Source organism: Desmodus rotundus, chromosome 3, assembly GCF_022682495.2.
Source record: "Desmodus rotundus isolate HL8 chromosome 3, HLdesRot8A.1, whole genome shotgun sequence".
Lineage (NCBI taxonomy): Eukaryota > Metazoa > Chordata > Mammalia > Chiroptera > Phyllostomidae > Desmodus > Desmodus rotundus.
Genome location: NC_071389.1, coordinates 75,171,442 through 75,192,013, shown reverse-complemented (window position 1 = coordinate 75,192,013; position 20,572 = coordinate 75,171,442). Strand labels below are relative to the sequence as shown.

General features: G+C 39.9%; 2 protein-coding genes across 6 annotated transcripts in view; one reads left to right on the top strand and one right to left on the bottom strand.

Annotated features, from left to right (window-relative positions):
• The window catches only part of KDM1B (lysine demethylase 1B), a 50,469-nt gene extending 33,985 nt beyond the window's left edge, over positions 1-16,484 (top strand). For all 3 annotated transcript variants that reach the window (XM_024565383.3, XM_045199474.2, XM_045199473.2), the window contains 8 exons: positions 1,939-2,066; positions 3,085-3,216; positions 3,781-3,855; positions 8,901-9,017; positions 9,711-9,836; positions 10,660-10,782; positions 12,191-12,343; positions 15,768-16,484. In XM_024565383.3, coding sequence (XP_024421151.1) covers positions 1,939-2,066; positions 3,085-3,216; positions 3,781-3,855; positions 8,901-9,017; positions 9,711-9,836; positions 10,660-10,782; positions 12,191-12,343; positions 15,768-15,851 — 938 coding nt within the window. In that variant the 3' untranslated portion in view covers positions 15,852-16,484. The remainder of the gene's footprint in view (positions 1-1,938; positions 2,067-3,084; positions 3,217-3,780; positions 3,856-8,900; positions 9,018-9,710; positions 9,837-10,659; positions 10,783-12,190; positions 12,344-15,767) is intronic.
• A 1,548-nt stretch (positions 16,485-18,032) lies between these two features.
• The window catches only part of DEK (DEK proto-oncogene), a 29,788-nt gene continuing 27,248 nt past the window's right edge, over positions 18,033-20,572 (bottom strand). For all 3 annotated transcript variants that reach the window (XM_053920446.1, XM_024565410.4, XM_045199503.2), the window contains 2 exons: positions 20,263-20,331; positions 18,033-19,578 (listed from right to left, as the gene is read on the bottom strand). In XM_053920446.1, coding sequence (XP_053776421.1) covers positions 19,567-19,578; positions 20,263-20,331 — 81 coding nt within the window. In that variant the 3' untranslated portion in view covers positions 18,033-19,566. The remainder of the gene's footprint in view (positions 19,579-20,262; positions 20,332-20,572) is intronic.

The window sequence follows — 20,572 nt, the reverse complement described above, 5'->3', positions numbered from 1 at the left end:
ACTAATTTGCTTCAACTATATGTTACTTTGTGAGGGTTTTTAGTTCCTCATCCTGGTATATACTCCCTCTGTCTTTGGGATGAACAACTCAGTAGCAGGGATCATCTGTCTCTTGTTTTATATCCACCCTCCCCACCCCCTGCCATCTGAGACTGACCCACACTGTCATCCCCTTAGTGTTGACAGACCATAACAACATTTTCAGAAGGTCACTGGGGTCAATGGGGTTCATTTAATTACATTCTGAAGTGTCCAGAGCAAGTAGTGAGTTGTTGGATTTTCTGGAATTGAAGATAGTTATGAGGCTGACTTTCAGGGTGTTCTCAGAATTCACATGTGTGGGAATCACTGGATAGCATTGTCTTTGTACTTCTTCCAGTGTCACCAAATAAAAACAAAATAATACTGCTTTGTCTTGGCCTTACTTAAAAATAAGGGAGTATCAATAGCACTTACTGTGTAAGTAGTTTCATCGTATTAATGTTTTTGAAAAGCTTTAATAATAATGCATACATGTCTACAGGAGGTTGGTTAGATCTGTCCTGGCAGTATCTCAGCTGTCTGAGATCTCACTTCGTTACCACTTAGCTGGAAAAACCAAAATGTAGATACTAAGGAGCTAGAATTCCACAAAGCGTATGTACTAAAGCTGTTAAATAGTATTTGCATAGAAATCACATTAGACTTTCTTTAGTCTGTTTATACTTAATTTTATATACTGTTCCAGCAATTTTGATTCTCGATGAACCTAAAGGAAACCTAAAGGAAAATAGAAACTACAGGAGGCAGGAGTGGGATTTCTACCAGAAGGCCCTGAAAGTGGTAAAAATCAGCCCAGTGGTCTAGGGCCGACAGTCTGGTGCAAATCCAGAGGTGCTGTGACATCCCCATATTACAGTCTAGTGGAAGAATGGGAATTTTTAATGAGAATCTTGAGTTGTCTAAAAAAACAAAAGTTAGCTGATACTCAGTTCTGTTGCTAGTGAAGCAGGTTCACAGTACTTTGTAGAAGCTTTGTGTCTGCAGTGCAGGCATTGGATGGTTGTCTTCCCCGAGAATTTTATAAAGAAGTGGCCTGGACTAAGGTTCACATAATGTGTCCGTTGTGAGTTCCCCCCAAGCTCCCAAACGGAGTCTAAGGCAGTAATTGGAATGGCATCCCGGCGCTGTGTATATGTAGTTGAAAGTTCCAGTGGAGTGGGAGCTGAGTGCTGGGGTTGATAGCGAGGTGTGGTTGCTGAGGCGTGTGGAGTCCGGTGGTGCTGCGCTGGAAGCAGGGTGGAGTGGGTGGAGTGGGCCTTCAGTGCAGGGGTAGTCGCAGGCCGTGTAGGGCTGGCGTTTACCAGCAGAGCCTGGGAGTGGGCAGGTGGCGTTGCCATGTTTGGAAAGGCTAAAAACGTGCTGGCACAGTCTGGCTGTGGGTGTGGGATTTATTACACAGGCAACAGAGATCCAGTAATTAAAGGTACTGAGGCAGAGGGCTGATGTGACGATAGTCCATAATTGAATATTCTTGTGAGGGATAGAATAAACCCAGTAGCCAGTGTATCACAGATCTCCCCGTTGAAGTGAAGTGTTATAAAAACTTTAAGGTGATGGCAGTGAGACCAGAAAGGAATGGGAATTCTCTCTCTGTGTCTGTCTTTACATGTGCACGGGGTGCTTTTCTGTGTTTTGAGCAAAAGAGGAGTGAGCTTCTCAACCACACAGAAATGAAACATGGTTGAAGACACCGAACCTACATAGCTTTGTTTCCAGTTAAGATAAGCTTTTACTTCCTGAGAGAAACCAACATCAAGATGTTTTTTCCCCTGAGTTGGCTTAGGAAAGTCCATAAGTTTGCGGTCTTGCAGGTTGAATGAGGTTGAACGCAGAAGACAAGGAGTTAGAGAATACTGCTAAAGCTGTTTCCTTCTGCTTGCCCCGTTCCCACTGCAGAAAAGATAGAGGAGATCTACAAAGCTTTTGTGAGGGAGTCCGGCATCCACTTCAGCGAGCTGGAAGAACAGGTGCTGCAGTTCCACCTGGGTAACCTGGAATATGCCTGCGGCAGCAACCTCCATCAGGTGTGACTGGGTTTCATGCAGTGTGCTTCGAAATGCTTGTGTTTTTGTGTATCTGTGTGTATTTTATATAATCTCAACACTGAACTTAGGCTGGTTTGGATAAACAGGAAACAATGGTTCTACTGCTGAAAAGTTCGAAAACCACGATTTCAGAGCATATTAACCCCATGGTGGTTTTGAAAAAAATTATTATTTTTTGGTTAAAAAAACAAGAGAAACCCCTTTCCAAAGATGCCTGTGAAGAAGCTCAACGTGTAAACCTAATCCAGGCGCGCTGTTGAGCTGAACTGGGGAGGGGTCCTGCGCCTTAAGCGTTCTTGCACCTCAGGGAGCGAGCGCCTAGAGGCCCTTCTGTGGAACCCTGCAGGGCCTGAAAACACTGCTCACGAGCGAGCGACCAAAAGAGTATTCTTGCAGTTATGGTCTGTTTATCTTGCTAAGATACATTTAAACTTAGCTAACTTATTTAACCGACTATGATTTTGAACTTAAATATTCTATATTTTGAATAGAAGCCCCTGACGATTGTCCTCTTTTGGACCTCTCCCTGTTCCTTTGATTCTCCACAGCAATTGGAATAGCACTGCTTTCCAAAATCATGCTGCATTTCAACCTCTGTAGACTTCCCATGCTGAAGACCTGTAGTTGGCATGTTTTTATATGGAGTTGATCAAATGCAGTTTTACTTCATAGAATTCTCCTTCTCTAGGGTTGTTGATACATAAGGTGCCTTTTATTTTTATTAAGGAGTGGTATTCGCAACCAAATCATACCTACCTTTTGTTCTAAAATAAGCTTTCCTGTGCGTTGTTGAGCAGTTTCCTTCCCCAGCAGTGGAATCCACCTGGGTTGGTCTGTGTGTCTCCTCCTTCCATTATGTTTCCCCCTGTTCACAGAAGCCCTACCCTCTGGCTTCAGGTGGCTTTTTCCCACCTTGGGGTCTGTCCTTGTCCCTTAGGTGCAGGCTCAAGAGGTGGGAACACCTCGTCTGTTCCCAACCTCTCCCATTGTTTCCCAGGTGTCTGCTCGCTCCTGGGACCACAATGAATTCTTTGCCCAATTTGCTGGTGACCACACTCTCCTCACTCCCGGCTATTCTGTCATCATTGAAAAGCTGGCTGAAGGACTAGACATTCGGCTGAAGTCTCCAGTGAGTATGACAGCAGTAGGAGGCTCTGGTTTGGCCTTGTTTTTAGAGGTTGTAAAGTTTGGGGCATATGGGTTACAAAAGAGACGGGTACTTGCTGTGACAGCTGATGCCTTCAAGTATTTCTATGGTATGGTTGTAGCATCATCCATGTCAGTTACGCAGCTACTAATGTTTGGAAACAGTAGTGGCACAGATGCATTTTCATGAATAATAAAATGTTGAAGTTGCTCACAACATCCCTGACCCAAAGCAGTTATTTTCACTTTAAAATTTTCCCTTCATATTTTTGTCCCTGTGCTTTTGTATTGTACAGTGTTGTAACCATAAAGGCAATTTTGTATATTATACTTTACACTATATTATAAACGTTTTCCATATTTTGACATCGTGTTTATACATTTTAATGGCTGAGTGATAGTTCCTTGAAATAGGCTGTAACTGTTGCTTTGATTGCCAGGAAATGATTTTCTGTAGCCTTGGGGATGTAAACTGACATACAGAATTGCAGAAGGTCCTGGATCACATGGTCCCATCATGTTTTTTATAGTTGTTTTTCTTGAGCAGGTACAGAGTATCGATTATTCTGGAGATGAAGTACAAGTTACCACAAGAGATGGGACAGGGTACACAGCACAAAAGGTGGGTGCCAGAATTTCAATAGGTGCTTCAGGGGCCCGGAAATAAGGGAAAAGAGCCTTTTCCACCAGGAAGGGGGCCTTTGGTATCTTCCTGGAACGCCTTGTTTGATTTCTGAAGAGTTATGTATGTCCACTTAGTATGTGTGGTAGATGTGCAAATCCGATTTAACTAATAGAACACTGTATCATTCATGGAACCAGAGACATTGAGGTTGGGAACAGTCTAGCAGTGGCCAGGGGGGAGTGGGGTGGGGACAGTGGGAAGAGGGGATTGCAGGAACTATTATAAAGGACACATGGACAAAATCGGGGGTGGGGGAGGGAGGTGGGTTCAGCTGGGGTGGGGGGGAGGGAAGGGGAGAAAAGGCATACAACTGTAATTGAATAACAATAAAAATTGAAGAAAAAAAAAAAAGAAATCTGAATAGGTTTCTTAAAGTGGGTTCTATGCAACATAAGTCCTGAGAATAGAACAGGAAAATAAATTCTTTGGCTACATAAGTTTGAAAAGTATTGTATACTACAGTCTATGTTCGGGTTAAATAGGAGCATATTAAGGCTCTGAGAAGTCCTGCATTAAAAAAAGAACCATTTTACTTTGAGTGTTCCAAATTGGTATTTTTGTTGTTGTTGTTGTTGTTTGTTTTTCCATGGAACCAATTTTCATGTCAAGAAAGCTCTATGTTTTCATTTTGAAACTGAAGAAATACTTTTATATTATTTGAATTTTTTATAAACCACGTTAGTAGACGGACAGTGAAAGGTGCTGTGATGTAATATATGAAATCATACTGAGATTTCTGTAATGTTGTAAACAAAGGTGCTTACTTGGGGAGGTGGGGATTAGTCAACCCCATAAAGTTTATTTAAATTTAGTTATAATATCTAAAATGACTACCAAAAAGTATAATTGATGAACTGTCACTAGTTCCTAGACTAGCTAGGTTTTATGCTTTTCATTGATCTTAAAGTATTTCACAGTCCTTGATATCCAAACAAAAATAAAGGATTGCATGTCAAAAGGAAAGACGGGGTATAGTGGACAAGTCCAGAGGATGGGTCCTCATATTAGTCTTGCGTTTAACTAGCTGGGTAGTTCGTAGTGGTCCTATAGACTTGGGACTAATAGTGGTTCTCAGTTTTGGCTGCACATTACAATCACCCAGAAGGTGCTTTAAAAGAAAGGCTGCAAAACCTCACCCCACAGGGATTTTTTCTGAATTGGTCTGGTCGTGTTTGTAACGGTCCCCAAGAGATGACAGCATGCAGCCGGAGTGGAGAACCACTGGGCAAGAGTGCCCTTGTCCGTGAGCCCCGAATGAGAATGAGGCTAATCTCTAAAGATCTTCCTACAGGGAAAATTGTTTTTTAGTCCCTCTTTTTAAAATTGCAAGTCAGTGAATGGCTGAACCTCTGGTATTTCATAACTTGGCCTTCTGGCATCCGGGATAACGTGCTCATTAGACTCATCCTGCTGAGTCACCCTCTGCAGACCCTGAGCCAGCACGTTTACTCCTTCTTTTGTATTCTGGCTCTCCGAGATTTCAGGGCAGAACTCCAGTCTGCATTTCAAAGCCAGCTGTTAATGGTGAAAGCAAATATTTTTATTTTTATGGTTGTCAGCACACATCACACAGTTTGAATTGGAAGTTTCCCCAGGTTATAGGTAACAGATAAACATTTGACAAAATGTAATTCAATTTACATTGCTTTCACAGAGATCTACCTTTAGTTCTTTACCAGAGTGTTTATATCTTGTGGCTGTTGGTTGTGAAAACTTTTGTTGTTGATAAGAAAAATCTCTAGATCTTATATTCTTGTGGTTTTTATTTATATATCCAAGAGAGTAATTTTTTTGTTACATGGTAGCTGTTTTCTTTTTTAAGTATATTTTATTGATTATGCTATTACAGTTGTCCCATTTTTTTTCTCCCCTTTATTCCCCTCCACCCTGCACCCCCCTCTGTCCACCATCTCCCACCTTAGTTCATGTCCATGGGTCATACATATAAGTTCTTTGGCTTCTTTATTTCCTATGCTATTTTAAACTTCCCCATCTAATGTTGTACCTACCAATTGTGCTTCTTATTCCCTGTATCTTTTCCCTAATTCTCCTACCTCCATGTTATCTCCATTTCTGTGGTTCTATTCCTGTTCTAGTTATTTGCTTAGTTTTAGTTTTTGTTTTTTACATTCAGTTGTTGATAGTAGTAAATTTGTCATTTTACTGTTCATGGTTTTGATCTTCTTTTTCTTAGATAAGCCCCTTTATCATTTCATATAATAAGGGCTTCGTGATGATGAACTCCTTTAACTTGACCTTATCTGGGAAGCACTTTATCTGCCCTTCCATTCTAAATGAGAGCTTTGCTGAATAGAGTAATCCTGGCTGTAGGTCCTTTCCTTTCATGACTTGGAATACTTCTTTCCATCCCCTTCTTGCCTGCAAGATTTCTTTTGAGAAATCAGCCGAGAGTCTAATGGGAACTCCTTTGTAGGTAACTGTGTCCTTTTCTCTTGCTGCTTTTAAGATTCTCTCCTTGTCTTTAATCTTGTCTTTAATTATTAATCTTTAATAATTAATGTAATTATGATGTATCTTGTGTGCTTTCTTGGGTCCAACTTCTTTGGGACATTCTGAGCTTCCTGGACTTGCATGTCTATTTCCTTTGCCAGATAGGGGAAGTTTTCCTTCATTATTTTTTCAAACAAGTGTTCAGTTTCTAGCTCTTTGTCGTCTTCTGGCACCCCTATGATTCGGATGTTGGAAGATTTAAAGTTGTCCCAGAGGTTCCTAAGCCTCTCCTCATTTTGAATTCTTGTTTCTTCATTCTGTTCTGGTTGAATGTTTATTTCTTCCTTTTGCTCCAAATAGTTGATTTGAGTCCATTTCCTTCCCTTCACTGTTGGTTATCTATATATTTTTCTTTATTCACTTTGCATAGCCTTCATTTTTATCTTTATTTTGTGTCTGTACTCAATCATTTCTGTGAGCATCCTGATTACCAGTGTTTTGAACTCTGCATCTGATAGGTTGGCTGTCTTCTCATTGCTCAGTACTTTTTCTCGAATTTTGATCCAGTCTTTCTTGCGGGCCATATTTTTTTTGTTTTGGTGTACCTGTTATGCAGTAAGGGGTGGAGCCTTAGGTATTCCCCACGGTGGGGCAACCCATGTCGCTGTGTTGTGGTACCGTGTGTCAGGGAGGGGTCAGAGAGGGAACAGTGCTGCTTGCTGGGCTCCTGCCCTTCTTAGAGTCACTTTGCCCACTCTGCAAGTATATTGTGCCCTTTCAGGTGCTGCCCTAGTGCTGATTCCTGGGCGGGTGGGTTTGTGTATGTTCTAGGACCCAGTGGGTCTCTCCAGTGGACTCTTTCTATGAGACTGGAAGTTTCTCTTGCTGCTACAACCCCCACAGGATTTCATAGCCAGAGGTTTGGGGGCATTATTTACCTGCACTGGAACCCTGGTTGCATGGTCTGTCTCGCTCCCCAGTTGTCCTCCCGGTTTATCCTCACTTGAATGTGGGACTGCCTGGTCTGCCAGCCACTGCCTTGCCATGCCCTCTCTCTGCCCTGGTTGCTCATCTCAGACCCTCCTGCCAGTCTGGATGAATGTTTCTTCTTTAACTCTTTGGTTGTCAGACTTCCACACAGTTTGAGTTTCTGGTTGTGTTTTGTTTTTAAATTGGTTGTTGTCCTTCTTTTGGTTTTGTGAGGAAGCAAAGACTATCTACCTACCCCTCCATCTTGGCTGGAAGCCCTGCATGGTAGTTATTTTCTATAACGAGACTGAGGATAGAGTATATGTTTTTATTTTTAAATTTTCTAATTTTCTTGTGGCAGTAAACAGTGACAAAGTCCCAGGAAGAACTCCGAACTTCCTGTGATCATGGAGTTTGGGGTTCAAGCCAAATACACTAAATCTTTGATGAAGGCCATGGTAGACTTGGTGCTTGGCATTCAGCTTCATTCCAGTCCATCTTCCTGTTATCTTGTATTGTAGATGACAGAACGTAAGTGTGTGCGCACACGCATGCACACCCCTTCCCGGACTCCTTTGCAGCTGAGGCTCTCAATAAGAAATGGTTTAGTCGCTCAGATGCACTTGCGTGATTTGGAAGGTATAGTCTGACTTTTACTTAACTTCTGCTGCATCTGCTGATAAGCATAATGGTCAAGCAGTTGGGTCTTCCAGCAGGGACAGTAGGGGTCCATTAACTGCAAGGGAGTCAAGACTCAGGGCAGGAGGAACCCATTTTGCTGGTGAAGAAGGTTGTTCTATACAGTGGCATGATTCTGGTAGCAGGAGCAGTGGCTCCTGATTGTGGCAATGATCACATGGTTCTGGAGACAGGAATTTCCTGATTGTGTCGAGAGATGGCAAGTTTCTTTGATGGTCTGGTTTTATGATGCGACTTTCAAGAGTCATTCTTGAAGGCCTTGTTAGCATCTGTGACTTCATCTGTTAACTAGATGAATCTGTAGGCCATTGGACCCTGCAGTAAATTACTTCCTCCTTTAAAAAAAATTGTAATAATTCCTAGTGCTTGTGATGTGCTTTACCACTTATGAAGCACATTGATGTATATTTTAAGGGTTTTTGTTTTAGGCATTCCCCCAACCCTTTGAGGCTACTAGGGCAGGTATTACCTTGGCCACACATTATAAAGTGTCAGGAATAAACAAGTCTAGTTCTCCTGACTCCATATTTAGGTACATTCTTCTTATAGCACTGGTTTTCAGGATTGGGACTTGCTGACTCTTCTTAATCTGGGATTATTGTAAATCATCAAGACATTCTGCAAGTTCCTCCATGTGGAAGCCGCTTCTGCCCTGCCAGGCACCCTCGTGCAGTGAACAATCTGCATGGCTGTACATGGCCGCCCTCATTCTTAGGAAGAGAACCACACGGGATGTTGACTGCCTCCTAACTGGCAGTAGGGAGCGATGTTCTTCACCGAGATTTTCCTGGAAATGCATGCACTGAGTTGTTGTATTAGGCTCAGTTGCTGCTTGTGTGTTAACTGTTACTTATTTCCCACAGGTATTAGTCACTGTACCACTGGCCTTACTGCAGAAAGGTGCCATTCAGTTTAATCCACCACTGTCAGACAAGAAGATGAAGGCCATCAACAGCTTAGGTGCAGGCATCATTGAAAAGGTGACTAGATTACTTAAGCCCCAGAACTACAGAGATTGATGTCAGATGACAGGAGTTCCTTTGCTCCTGACACTGAGAAGTAGTGGGTAACCTTTGAATCGAAATAAAATTTGAAGATTTCCTTTTCATTTGAATAATTGTTCCTACACAATACAAAAGGATATTATGAAAACATAAGGAAGAGAGCTGGCTGAGGTCTATAAATTTCAACTTTAGGAAGATAAATCTTATTCAAAATTTGAACGTGGTATACTAAACAAATCTTTTCTGCTTTCCATCTCTACCTCTATTAACTGGCCCCAAGGAGGAGAATGTTTTACTTCCTCTGCCTTTAAAATCCCTTTCAGCAGACTCTGCCCGTGCTGCAGTAGATACTGGCGGACCTATGAGGAGTCAGAATTTATCCTATGGACATAAGCTTCAAATACCATGTCTCAGGAATGCTTTGCATTTTCAGATTAGCCTAGAGGTTGTTGGTGGGAGTGCGGGACTGAGGGACATAAAAGGTCAGATGCTCATGGAGAGAAGAAAGGAGATGGGAAAATGGAAAGGGACTGGTAAGGGTTGTTTTTTTTTTTTTTTCTTTTTGGCTTTTTAAGAAGTTTTAGTTAAGAGCTATAGGTTGCTACTTGGAGATTGCTGTACTTTTAATTCAAAAAATTCTTAACCATCTTTCTCTTGCTTACTTTCCAGATAGCCTTGCAATTTCCTTACAGATTTTGGGACAATAAAGTTCAAGGGGCAGACTTTTTTGGGCATGTTCCTCCTAGTGCCAGCAAGCGAGGGCTTTTTGCTGTATTCTATGACATGGATCCCCAGGTAAAGTCATTGGTGAAATGTGGTTTGAACTTCCTTATTGCAGTTTAAAATTTGATGTGGTAATTTTTTATAAGTCAAGCTCAGAAACTAAGGGACATTGTGGACACTCTAGATATACGTTTGTATTCTGGGAGGATACTTGGACTGGGACATTTTCCTATTGCGTAGGAGCACCAGTGTCTGCCATACTTTCTTGAAGTACTGATGTTGCTCCCTGAGAAATAAATTAGTCACTTGTGGGAACTTTCAGGCTGATAAGGGACTTCCTCTTAGGAAGAATCCACAACAGCACAGCAATCAGTGCTTTCTGAAGAGTACTCTCCAAGGGTCCTCAGTGGTGCTGTGAAAGGCGGGATATGAAGGGAGGGCAGATCTCAATGTTGGTAGATGTGATTGGTGGGGAATGAAGAGTGGCAGACATATCTGCGACTTGAAGGCTATGGTAATGCTGACGTCATGCAAAAGAATCCCAATTGTTTCTTTTTTGTCTCCTTTCCAAGAAACATCTTAAAAGGTTTCACATGGGAACCTAGAGCAAAATTTCTTTACCATTTGAGAAAGTTCTTTCTATTGTTTTCTCTATAGACTTCCCTTCTCAGCCTTGTTACATTGCTTCCTGAGTTCTTTCAACATGGAACAATAAAAAATGTACAGATGAATAATGCATATGAGGAAAATGGACTGGTGATTGAAATCGTAGGGGACAATAGGAAATAATGAAATTTAATTTGTGAGATTGAGGTCGTCTCTTTGGAACCATGCATTTAGAGGCTTTTGTAGCAAAGCAAAAAGTGTCAACTGCTTTTCCCTTCTGTGTGTCCAGAAAAAGCACAGTGTGTTGATGTCAGTGGTTGCCGGGGAGGCGGTGGCCTCCCTCAGGAACCTGGAGGACAAGCAGGTGCTGCAGCAGTGCATGACTACACTCCGGGAGCTGTTCAAGGAGCAGGTCAGACACCCTCTTTGAAAGGAGGCCAGGCCCGCCTTGGTGTGCCCTTCCGAGTGTGGTGGAAGCCAAAGCAAGCCGTCGTTACCGAGCGTGAAGAGAGTCAAGGCAGTAGGCCACATTATTCTTTCTTTCAGTATCTAACTGTCCACCTAAGTTCCTGGGTTAGTTTGCTAGGGCTGTCATAACAAAAATACCACAGCCTGGCTGGTTTAAACAATAGAAGTTTGTTTTCTGACCATTCTGGAAGCTAGAAGTCCAAGATCAAGGTGCTGGCAGGTTTAAGTTCTTTGAGGCCTCTCTCCTTGGCTTACATATGGCTGCCTTCTGGCTGTGTCCTCATATGGTCACCCCTCTGTGTTGTCTGTGTCCTTCCTGCTTTTCTTCCTTCCTTCCTTTTTTTTTTTTTAAGATTTTATTTATTTACTTTTAGAGAGAGGGGAAGGAGAAAGGGAGGGAGAGAAACATCAATGTGTGGTTGCTGGTTGCCTCTGGTGTGCCCCATACTGGGGACCTGGCCCGCAATCCAGGCATGTGCCCTGACTGGGAATCGAACCGGCGACCCTTTGGTTTGCAGGCCGGTACTCAATCCACTGAGCCACACCAGCCAGGGCTCAAGGTATTTTTTATTTGCCGATTTACTAAATGTCACAGTCTCTGCAGAATTATAAATGGCATGGCTTGTATCTTTTTCAAATAAAGGAACGGAAGTTGAAAGAAGTGAAATAACTCAAAAGTTACTTAGAGAAAGAGGCATTCAGGGGCATTGCTTATTTTGTGTGATGCCATTATATCTCACTATAGTCCCTAGTTTTGGGTTTTTGTCCTAAAATTAGTTTTCAAATTAGTTATTTAGAACTGAGGACATAGTTCTTTCCTTTCTATAGAAGTAATTTCCTGCTATAGAAATAACTTTTATGGTGTGCTTGTCAGAGACTAGACTACAAAATGATTTGAAATTTAGGGAGTGTGAAACATATCTTTAGATATCTATTTTCTGGAGGAGCCTGTAGAGAATTTCACCTTGAGATCCAAGAATTCTAGCCTTCCCTTCCCTACTCTGGCCCAGAGAGCCTTTTCCCTCCATCTCTCCAGCACAGGCTAGGCTGTGGGAAGAGGAATGCCCCAACTCTTAGCTGGTAGTGATGGCCTCATGTAGGTGGCGGGAATGTGTGTCTGGCAGAAGGGTAAACTGTAAAGTGAGGAGACTTGTGTCGAGGGAGGTTGCAGAGCTGGGGCAGGAGATAGAGAAAGATGCACAGATACAGGGTAGTCATAAGGGGGTCAGAGGAATGTGCCGCGAATGAACTTAATATCTAGTGGGAGGGGGAACTGCATATTTATACTTGGGATTGCATGATATCTAAGTCCCTTCTTGATCCTGTTTAATGATTCCTTCAACTTAACATAGGAAGTCCCAGATCCCACAAAGTATTTTGTCACTCGGTGGAGCACAGACCCCTGGATCCAGATGGCATACAGTTTTGTGAAGACAGGTGGGAGCGGTGAAGCCTATGATATCATTGCTGAAGAAATACAAGGAACCATCTTCTTTGCTGGTGAGGTGTGTATCATGATCCTGAACCCAATTATTTTTATTTTGATTACTTTCTTTTAATTAAAGTGATATGTCCAGAATTTTTAAAATGTCAAATACTTTCACAACAAACAACAGATGTTCTCTCAACATCTTCCTCATACTCCTAGAGCAACCATTTTTAACTCTTTCTGATGTTTCTTCTGGAATATACTTCATGTTTAAAATATTTATATTGTCTTCTGATTTAACAAGTTAGACATTATCTGCTGACTTCCTTTTAGGTTAAAGACGTAGCCCATTTAGTCTCTTCATGACATAGTTCTTTCAGTGAGGTGGGTATCAGGGTTTCTGTGATGTGGCTAGGGAGAGGCTGCTCACTGTTGAGCCACGGTGCTCCCCCCACTCTCACACAGCTTCCTGGTATCCTCGTCCGTCTGCTCCTGTCTGCACTGGTCCATCTCTTGGACACTGCAGAGCTCTCCTCCTGGGAACAGCTCCTCCTTACCTTTCTGGGATTGGCAGTTTGATTTTTTAGATTCCTCTCTTTTTTTTTAATACTTATAAATTGTTATAAACCACACATAACAAAACTTACCATCTTAACTAAGAGTACAGTTAAGGGACATGAAATAAATTCACATTGTTGTATAGCCGTCACCACTGTCCTTCTCCAGGACTTTTTTATCCTGCAAAACTGAAACTCTGTTCCCATTAAACAACTCTCCTCCGCCCCCAGCCATTGGCAGCCACCCCTGTTGTCTCTATGGATTTTTCTAGGTACATCATCATGTAAGTGGAATCACTCAGTATTTGTCCTTTTGCGACTGGCTTATTTCACTTAGTATAATGTCCTCAAGTTTCATCTGTATTGTAGCATGTGTCAGAATGACCTTGCTTTTTAAGACTAAATAATATTCCACTATATGTATCCATCACATTTTGAGTTGCTTCCGCTTTTTGGCTGTTGTGAACAATGCTGCTGTGAACATGGGTGTGCAGTTATCTCTTCAAGAACCTTTCACTTCTTTTGGGTATTTACCCAGAAGAGGCATTGCTGGATCATATACTCATCCTATTTTTAAATTTTCAAGGAACCACTACACTGTTTTCCATAGCAACTGTTTTACATTTCCACCAGCAGGGCACAAAACTCAAATTTCTGCACATTCTCAGCAACCCTGTTTTTGGTAACAGCCATCCTAATGGGTGCAAAGTGGCCTTCTTTCTTAGTTTGCCTCTGTTGAGAATTGTTCTGTTATTTTGATTTCCAATCCTTTCTATGCCATTTTTTAAATTTCCTACATGTAGAAACGCATGTCCTTCAGCCCTAGATTTTATTTTCACTTTTTTATTTCTGATCACCTATTACAAATATTGGAATTCTTACATTATCTGACTTTATTTTCTTTGCTGTTATTCACCTTTTTATTCTAGTTTTGTGGTGGGGAAATTTTCCAAACTTGACACTGACTTAAAATTTTGGCTTTTACTTTATGAGCACTTTATTCTCGGTTTATCTCATTGTGGCATCTTCCTCTTCTTGCTTTGTAATTGTTTCCTGCATGACTCCTCAGAGTTCCTATCTCCTTTGGCCTGTGCCTCTTACATGTCCAAATAACCAATCCTTGACTGCTCAGATTTGAGTTACCCATTTTTATTTTTAATTTTTTTGAGTGAGTCATTTTTAAAAAGCCAACAGAGCTCTAGTAAGCTCACCAACTGGTGGTTGAATCCCCAAATCAGTATCTGTCACTCTTTTCTGTGGGAACATGTAGTTTCTGTCACTTGCATGGTGAAAGCTCAGTTCCTGCCATTCTGGAAGCCAGAAGCCTTTCTTAATTATGAAGACGTTAATCCCCATTTTGTTTGACACCTTACCCCTACTCTCCCTCAGATCCCCTGGAGGGGTATAGTGGGTGCGAGTGGGGAACCTAGTGAGGGACCAGAATGCTCTTTACGGCCTTTAATTGCATTTTCACCCATGCCCAGTTTGTGCCTTCATGGTTCCTGATGTCCCCAGTGGCTGAGATTTTTTAAGGATTCTTTGAAGTGAATTGGCTTGCTTTTGTTATCACCCCGTCCTGCCCTAGTCCCCAAATTTAGCAGGGTAAAGTGAATTCTCAGCAGGCTTTCAGGTCATAATTTGTACATCATAGTTTGGGATTACCAAGGTCTTCTAGCTTTCTCTAAGGAGTTGTTTTTACTTTTTTCTCTTAATTTTTAAATGATCATAAAGACAATCATTGAAAAAGCAGCACCTGGCTGGTGTGGCTCAGTGGTTTTGAGTGCCGACCTGTGAACTGACAGGTTGCCGTTTTGAGTCCAGGTGTGGCACGTGCCTGGGTTGCTGGCCAGGTCCCTGGTTGGGGTCATGTGAGAGGCAACCGGTCACACATCGATGTTTCTCTCTCCTCCCCTCTCTCTAAAAATAATAAAATCTTTACAAAGGAAATAATGAAAACCCAGCAATCTTTGATTACTCCTTGGCCTGTGAAGAGCCAGCTTGGTAGGAACAGAGCATGAGGGCTGCATGCCAGGCAACAGCTGTCAACTGCTTCCAAGAGATGGCTGTATTAGGCTACTGCGCCCTGGGTCATGAGCAGGGTGTAGAGCCTCTTCTGCTTTGCTGCTTTGATAGTTGTTACTTATAAAACCCACTTCTTTGCGGTTTCTATCAATGTCCCTCTCTCCTACTATAATTGTATTCCTGCTGACCTGATTCGTTTATTGAAGTTTTTGTCATATCTAGGATCCACATCACCTCTCTTCCACCCCAGCCACCAGTTTAGGTGACATAGAACCTAAACAAGTTCACATGGAACTGTTTCTTCTCCTCCATTTCCTCTGACCAGCTCACTCCATTCCAGCTACTCTTTCCCACAGTCACATCCCAAGCCTACTTGCCTTTCTAGATGTGCCTGTTGTTCCCACTACAACCTCCTTGAAAGTGAGGTTGGCCCATTGATGGACCTCAACCTTTTGACTTTTCCTTTCCTGCTGAACTAGTCTGTCCTCTGAGGACCTCAGCTTTGTCCTTCTGTTCCACCCATCTAGCAAAACACCAGTTAAGGATGAATTGTGATTCACTTTCTGTGCTCGTTTCATTTATTGCTGATTTAACAGCTAGATTACTTGTCTGAGGAGAGGCCCTATGACTTAACTCATTGTGTGTAATTCCAGTACCTGGCATATTTAAGTACCTTATGAATGCCAAACAGTACTTTACAGGAGTGCTGAATAAACTGTAGAATGAATGCATTTGGCAAAGCATGGAAGATAACCAGAAAAGGTCATGTGCTTTGATGGGTGAGTACTGTTAACATGAGCACATAGGAGTGGCACTAGTCTTCATTAGGAGGACCAAAGAATGCATAAGCTTGTATTACCTTTCATATCACCTGAATTCCTTATACATGATGATCTCATATTGTGCACTTATTTTTTACAGGCAACAAACAGACATTTTCCACAAACTGTTACAGGGGCATATTTGAGTGGCGTTCGAGAAGCAAGCAAGATTGCAGCATGTTAAATAGAATTTGCCTGGACCCAGCTTTCTTTGGTACTCCAAGTGGGAAAGTTTGAAACACGTTAACCTCACTTTCATAAAGTCAAACAACAAAACCCTCTTTGGATAACAAAATTGAAATGTTTCCAAGGTGGTTTGATAATGTAAACCCATGTTACCACTCTGAAAGCATTAGCCCTAAAAATCACTTTATAAGCACTTATATTTAATTGCATTTCCCACAAGTCTAACTAGTGCTAAATCTCTGGGATTTCAGAGTAAGACAATATAACCTTAAACTAAAACCTTGGATACGATTCTTCAATGGTTGGAAATTCTTTAAAATCGACTTTTTGTTTGGCTGGTCAGTTTTCACACATTAAAAAACCAAGCCAATTAAGCAGAAATCACTTAAAAAAAAAAACAAACAGATACAGCCATGTATTTTTCTTCTGGCAGTTTATCACTGTCTTTGCCAATGAGCCTTAAGGTTTTTATATAGCTCCAATGTTGAGCTTTTACTTAAAATTTAGATAGAAATCTTTCCTTTTTGGATAGAGCACAAACTCTTCAGGAAAAAATTAATGAAGCTTCTAGACTCTTTTATATTATACTTCCTATTGGGTACTCAAAAGAAATTTAAATTCAGGTATCTTTTGTGACAAAACATTTTAGATCTGTGTACTCATTGGCAAAAGAGCAAAATTTTCAATTCTTAAACAGTACAAGTTTGTACCATTGAAAATGGGGTAAAGAGTGTGGTCTTCATACTTTAGACATAGACCATAAGGGCTATTTTTCCTTGAGCCAAGTTTGGGCAGATGGCACACTTTAAATAGCCTTAATTTTGGCAACTACTAGCAAAAATATCTTGTCAGAATAATTTAATAAAAGCCTCTTAAAAATAACTGATTCAGCTATAGGAATAGTTCTCACAGTATTATGTTTCAGTATTCCATAGGCAGGTCCACTGGAAAACTGTGATCTCTTGGTAAATGTTATATTTTATAAGCCATATTGTAAAAGCCTGAGAACATGGCAAATGTTCTTTTTCACTCATGACCAAAAAAATTATCATTTAAAACAGACACTGGTTTCAGGGTCTTCAGGATGCTTATCCTGCCAAGAAATTTCAGTTTACAGGTAAAAATATGGTTAACTTAAGTGCTTTTGTTTTAAAGTCTTTGAATAATTTTTTCAGTTATATTGGTCTGCTTAAAAAAAAAGGACTCAAAAAAGGGGGTTAAAGCCACTTTTCAAAATATTAGGTATTTTTAAAATTTAAAGTCAGCTTATAAATACAAAGTATCATATGCAAAGAATGTGTGGTGAACTTAAGACATACTTCCCTCTCCATGAAAGAAAAATATAGCATATTAGTTTCAGAATTAACACAGGGAAATGTTGATATTTGGGTTATCTGATGAGACTTGTTGGTACTATTTGGGAAGTATTCTACTTTAAAGTGTTATGTATTGAAACATTTAAAGAATAGTATGTGTTAAGTGATAGATGCAAAATACTGTATGTTTGAAATGGTTCCCAGTAAATTATTACTTTAGTCTCTGGGCACTTGTGCTATAAACAAAGGGAAAACCTACTGAATAAAGTATGGTAGATGTGTGTTTTAAAAAAAAATCCTCATTTCTCACCTCAAGTGTCTACATCTGACATTTTGTTCTTAAGGAACCACGGTACTTTTTCTTTTAAATTCTTGAGTTTCTCAATGTTTTTCATTGTTCTGAAGATTTTGTAATTAAGCAGCTGTGAATATACAATGTTTTAAGTGCAGATTGTGAACAGCTACTTGTGTAAAACTACTTAATAAAAATTAGATGTTTTTCAAATATACTCCGCATTGTAGCATTACTAGATAGTTAACGTCTTCATCACGAACTTTCACACCCACCAACTCAATGCATTCACCTCCAAACCCTCTTTAGACCTTTCAGGTCATAGGCATTACTGTTTCTCTCTTCAAGTAAATTGTTAACCTTAACTTTTGTGAATCACTTCCAGTTTTCCCAGGCGATTTCTTTGTAGTGTATTTATTCAAGAATAGTAAAAGTGGTCAGTTATAACTGAAGAATGCTCTCTATACGCTATGGGGCTAAATCCATTTAAAAACCATGTTCTGAAATCCTCACGTAGAGGGGAAATGCTATAAAAACAGCAGTCAAGACATGAAATGCAAGAGACAAAAAGCATTGTTTGTTGTTTTTATTGACAAAGTTTATAAGAACAAATTAAATATTTAAAATCAAAGGCAAATCCTTAGGTCTCATTTAGTTTATTCCACTCATTTGTATGAAGTGTACCTTTTTTAATGTTTTAACAACTTTATCAAGATACAAGTCAAAACTGTGAGAATACCTATTAACAGTCAACATATTTTTACATATTTCTGTTCTATGATGCAAAGATATTTTTAAACACTCAAGTGGTTTATCAAAGACCAATTCTCTCATAAACAGCATGTTTTATTTTAAAATTCAAAGATTACTTAATAAACTGAGTAAGACAATTTAAACAAATTTGTTTCATTCAGGGTGGTCCACATGTTGATCACCTAGAATCCTGATTAGCCAAAAAAACCCAACAGTTCTAATTCTCCACAAATACATTAAATTTCTTTAATGTTAAAAACAAGTCTATTATCAGTTTTGAGAAATACTTTGTCAGAGATACCAACTACTGCCTACACATTATCTTCTGGCATTAACACTGGGTACTTTTTGTCATAATTATAAAGGTGCAGGTTTCCTGTGAATACCAGTATTTTATATGCGCAAAAGCAGTTAATAAAAATCAGTCATTTACTATGAGCCTAATGTTCTTGTACTTAATCCCACTCTTTTCCAAATTTCTGAAGTTCTGATTTGGGGCTGTCCTTAATATAAAATATGTCCATAGACACTGTTGCAGAGTCGACACTAAAACTATAAACTGATGACACTTTCCAGGCAAAGCAGAGAATTAGCTGTTCCTTCAGTGTTTTCTTCTCTGAATTCTGACTTTTACCGCTCCATGATACCATCTGGCTGAACACTGACATTTCACAATTTATAACTGTAAAGATACCTACCTATGTGTGTTTAAAAATTGATCTGCACAAAAGAAATTTTAAAAAATTTTTTATACAACAAATTCGTTTTTGAAAGTATAAAAATAACATCTGTCACTTTTGTCATGCTGACAAACTGACATACATATACATGCAGAAGAGGTTCCAATTTAGTCATCCGGACAGCTGAAGCTTGTATATTTATATGATGAATACACTGCCACTGAATTTTTACAATGACAGATGTGTCGTATTCAAAATATTTCATATACTAAATACTGCACTGGTCTCTGCATGTATAAATGCCAGTTATAATAGTTTCTGTTCTACTTAATTTAAAGTATGTCCTAAACAAGCTAATATTGACTGCACTGAAAACAACAGTTCAAGAATCTATGAACCTTATATAAAGAAACCCAAAATGTACAAAATACAACTATAAAAGCAAGGAACAATAACTGCCATGCAAAATTTTAAACTAAAAACTGCTCAGAAATGCAATTTAAAATGGCTAACTCAAATTTACGTAAGACTCAAGACAAAAAAAGTCAGAAAATCCTATCAACACAATGCTTGCAAGGATTTATAAAAGGAAATACATTCTCTTTGCTGGTATAATGGTATAAATCAGACCTTTAAGTCCATGGAACAAGTCATCTGTCTCTGTCCTCTATCTCAAGAAATTAGCTGTAATAAAAGAGAAACATTATTTTCCCATACCCCAGCATACAGTATTAGGTACATACAAGTCAGAAAACCTATTTCATTTTTAAACTTTATTTTATTGTTGTGACCTTGGGAAATCAGTTGAGATCAATATAAACTAGAGCTGTGTTGATTTTTCTCCCGCTTTTGACTTGTGGACAGAAACATGAGCCCAAGCAGTGGTGTGAATGCCTCTGACATGCCCAGTAGACTGAGCCCACATCTTCTTCGCCTGAGGTCAGGTTCTGTCACTAATATGCAGGCTTTATTTTTAAGCTCTAAAATGGGAATGAAAAGAAACATCTTCCCCCATCTATTTTGAGGAAATTTGAGGATCAGATGTGATATTTATTCATGTATTTTTAATCATTTTTAAAATTTACCGATTTTAGAGGGCTGGGAGGAGGAAGGGGGACAGAGAAGGAGGAAGAGATTGATTGGTTGTCTCATTTTTCTGTGCACTCATTGCTTGATTCTTGTATGCACCCTGACCAGGGAGGGAACCCACAACCTTGGTGAATCGGGACAACTCTGATCAACTGAGCTACCCGGCCAGGGCTAGTCATACATTTTGAAAAATATGCAATATTTAATATACATTTCCTTTGTCTCATATGTCCAAAATTATTGAAGTTAGAAACTTTTAGAAATGGTGAATGTATTTACCTCTTTCACAGTTGTTTTTATGAAACCTTTTCTTTCAGTTAAATCATAAGCAGGGTAATTTTCGTATACCTGTAGTGAAAAGGAAAAACAATGTTAAAAATATATTTAAAACTCCAATAATGCTCTATTTTGGATAAAAAAAAAGAAATGTATGATATATACAAAAGCTGCATGTATATTCTAACAGTACTCATAGAGAATTCCATTGCAAATGAGTAGTTTTAATAATACTGTATAGAGAGCAGAAAATAAACTAGCATGCAAACATTTTCAGTGTTTTAAACTGGCAGTATCAGTTGAATGAACAACA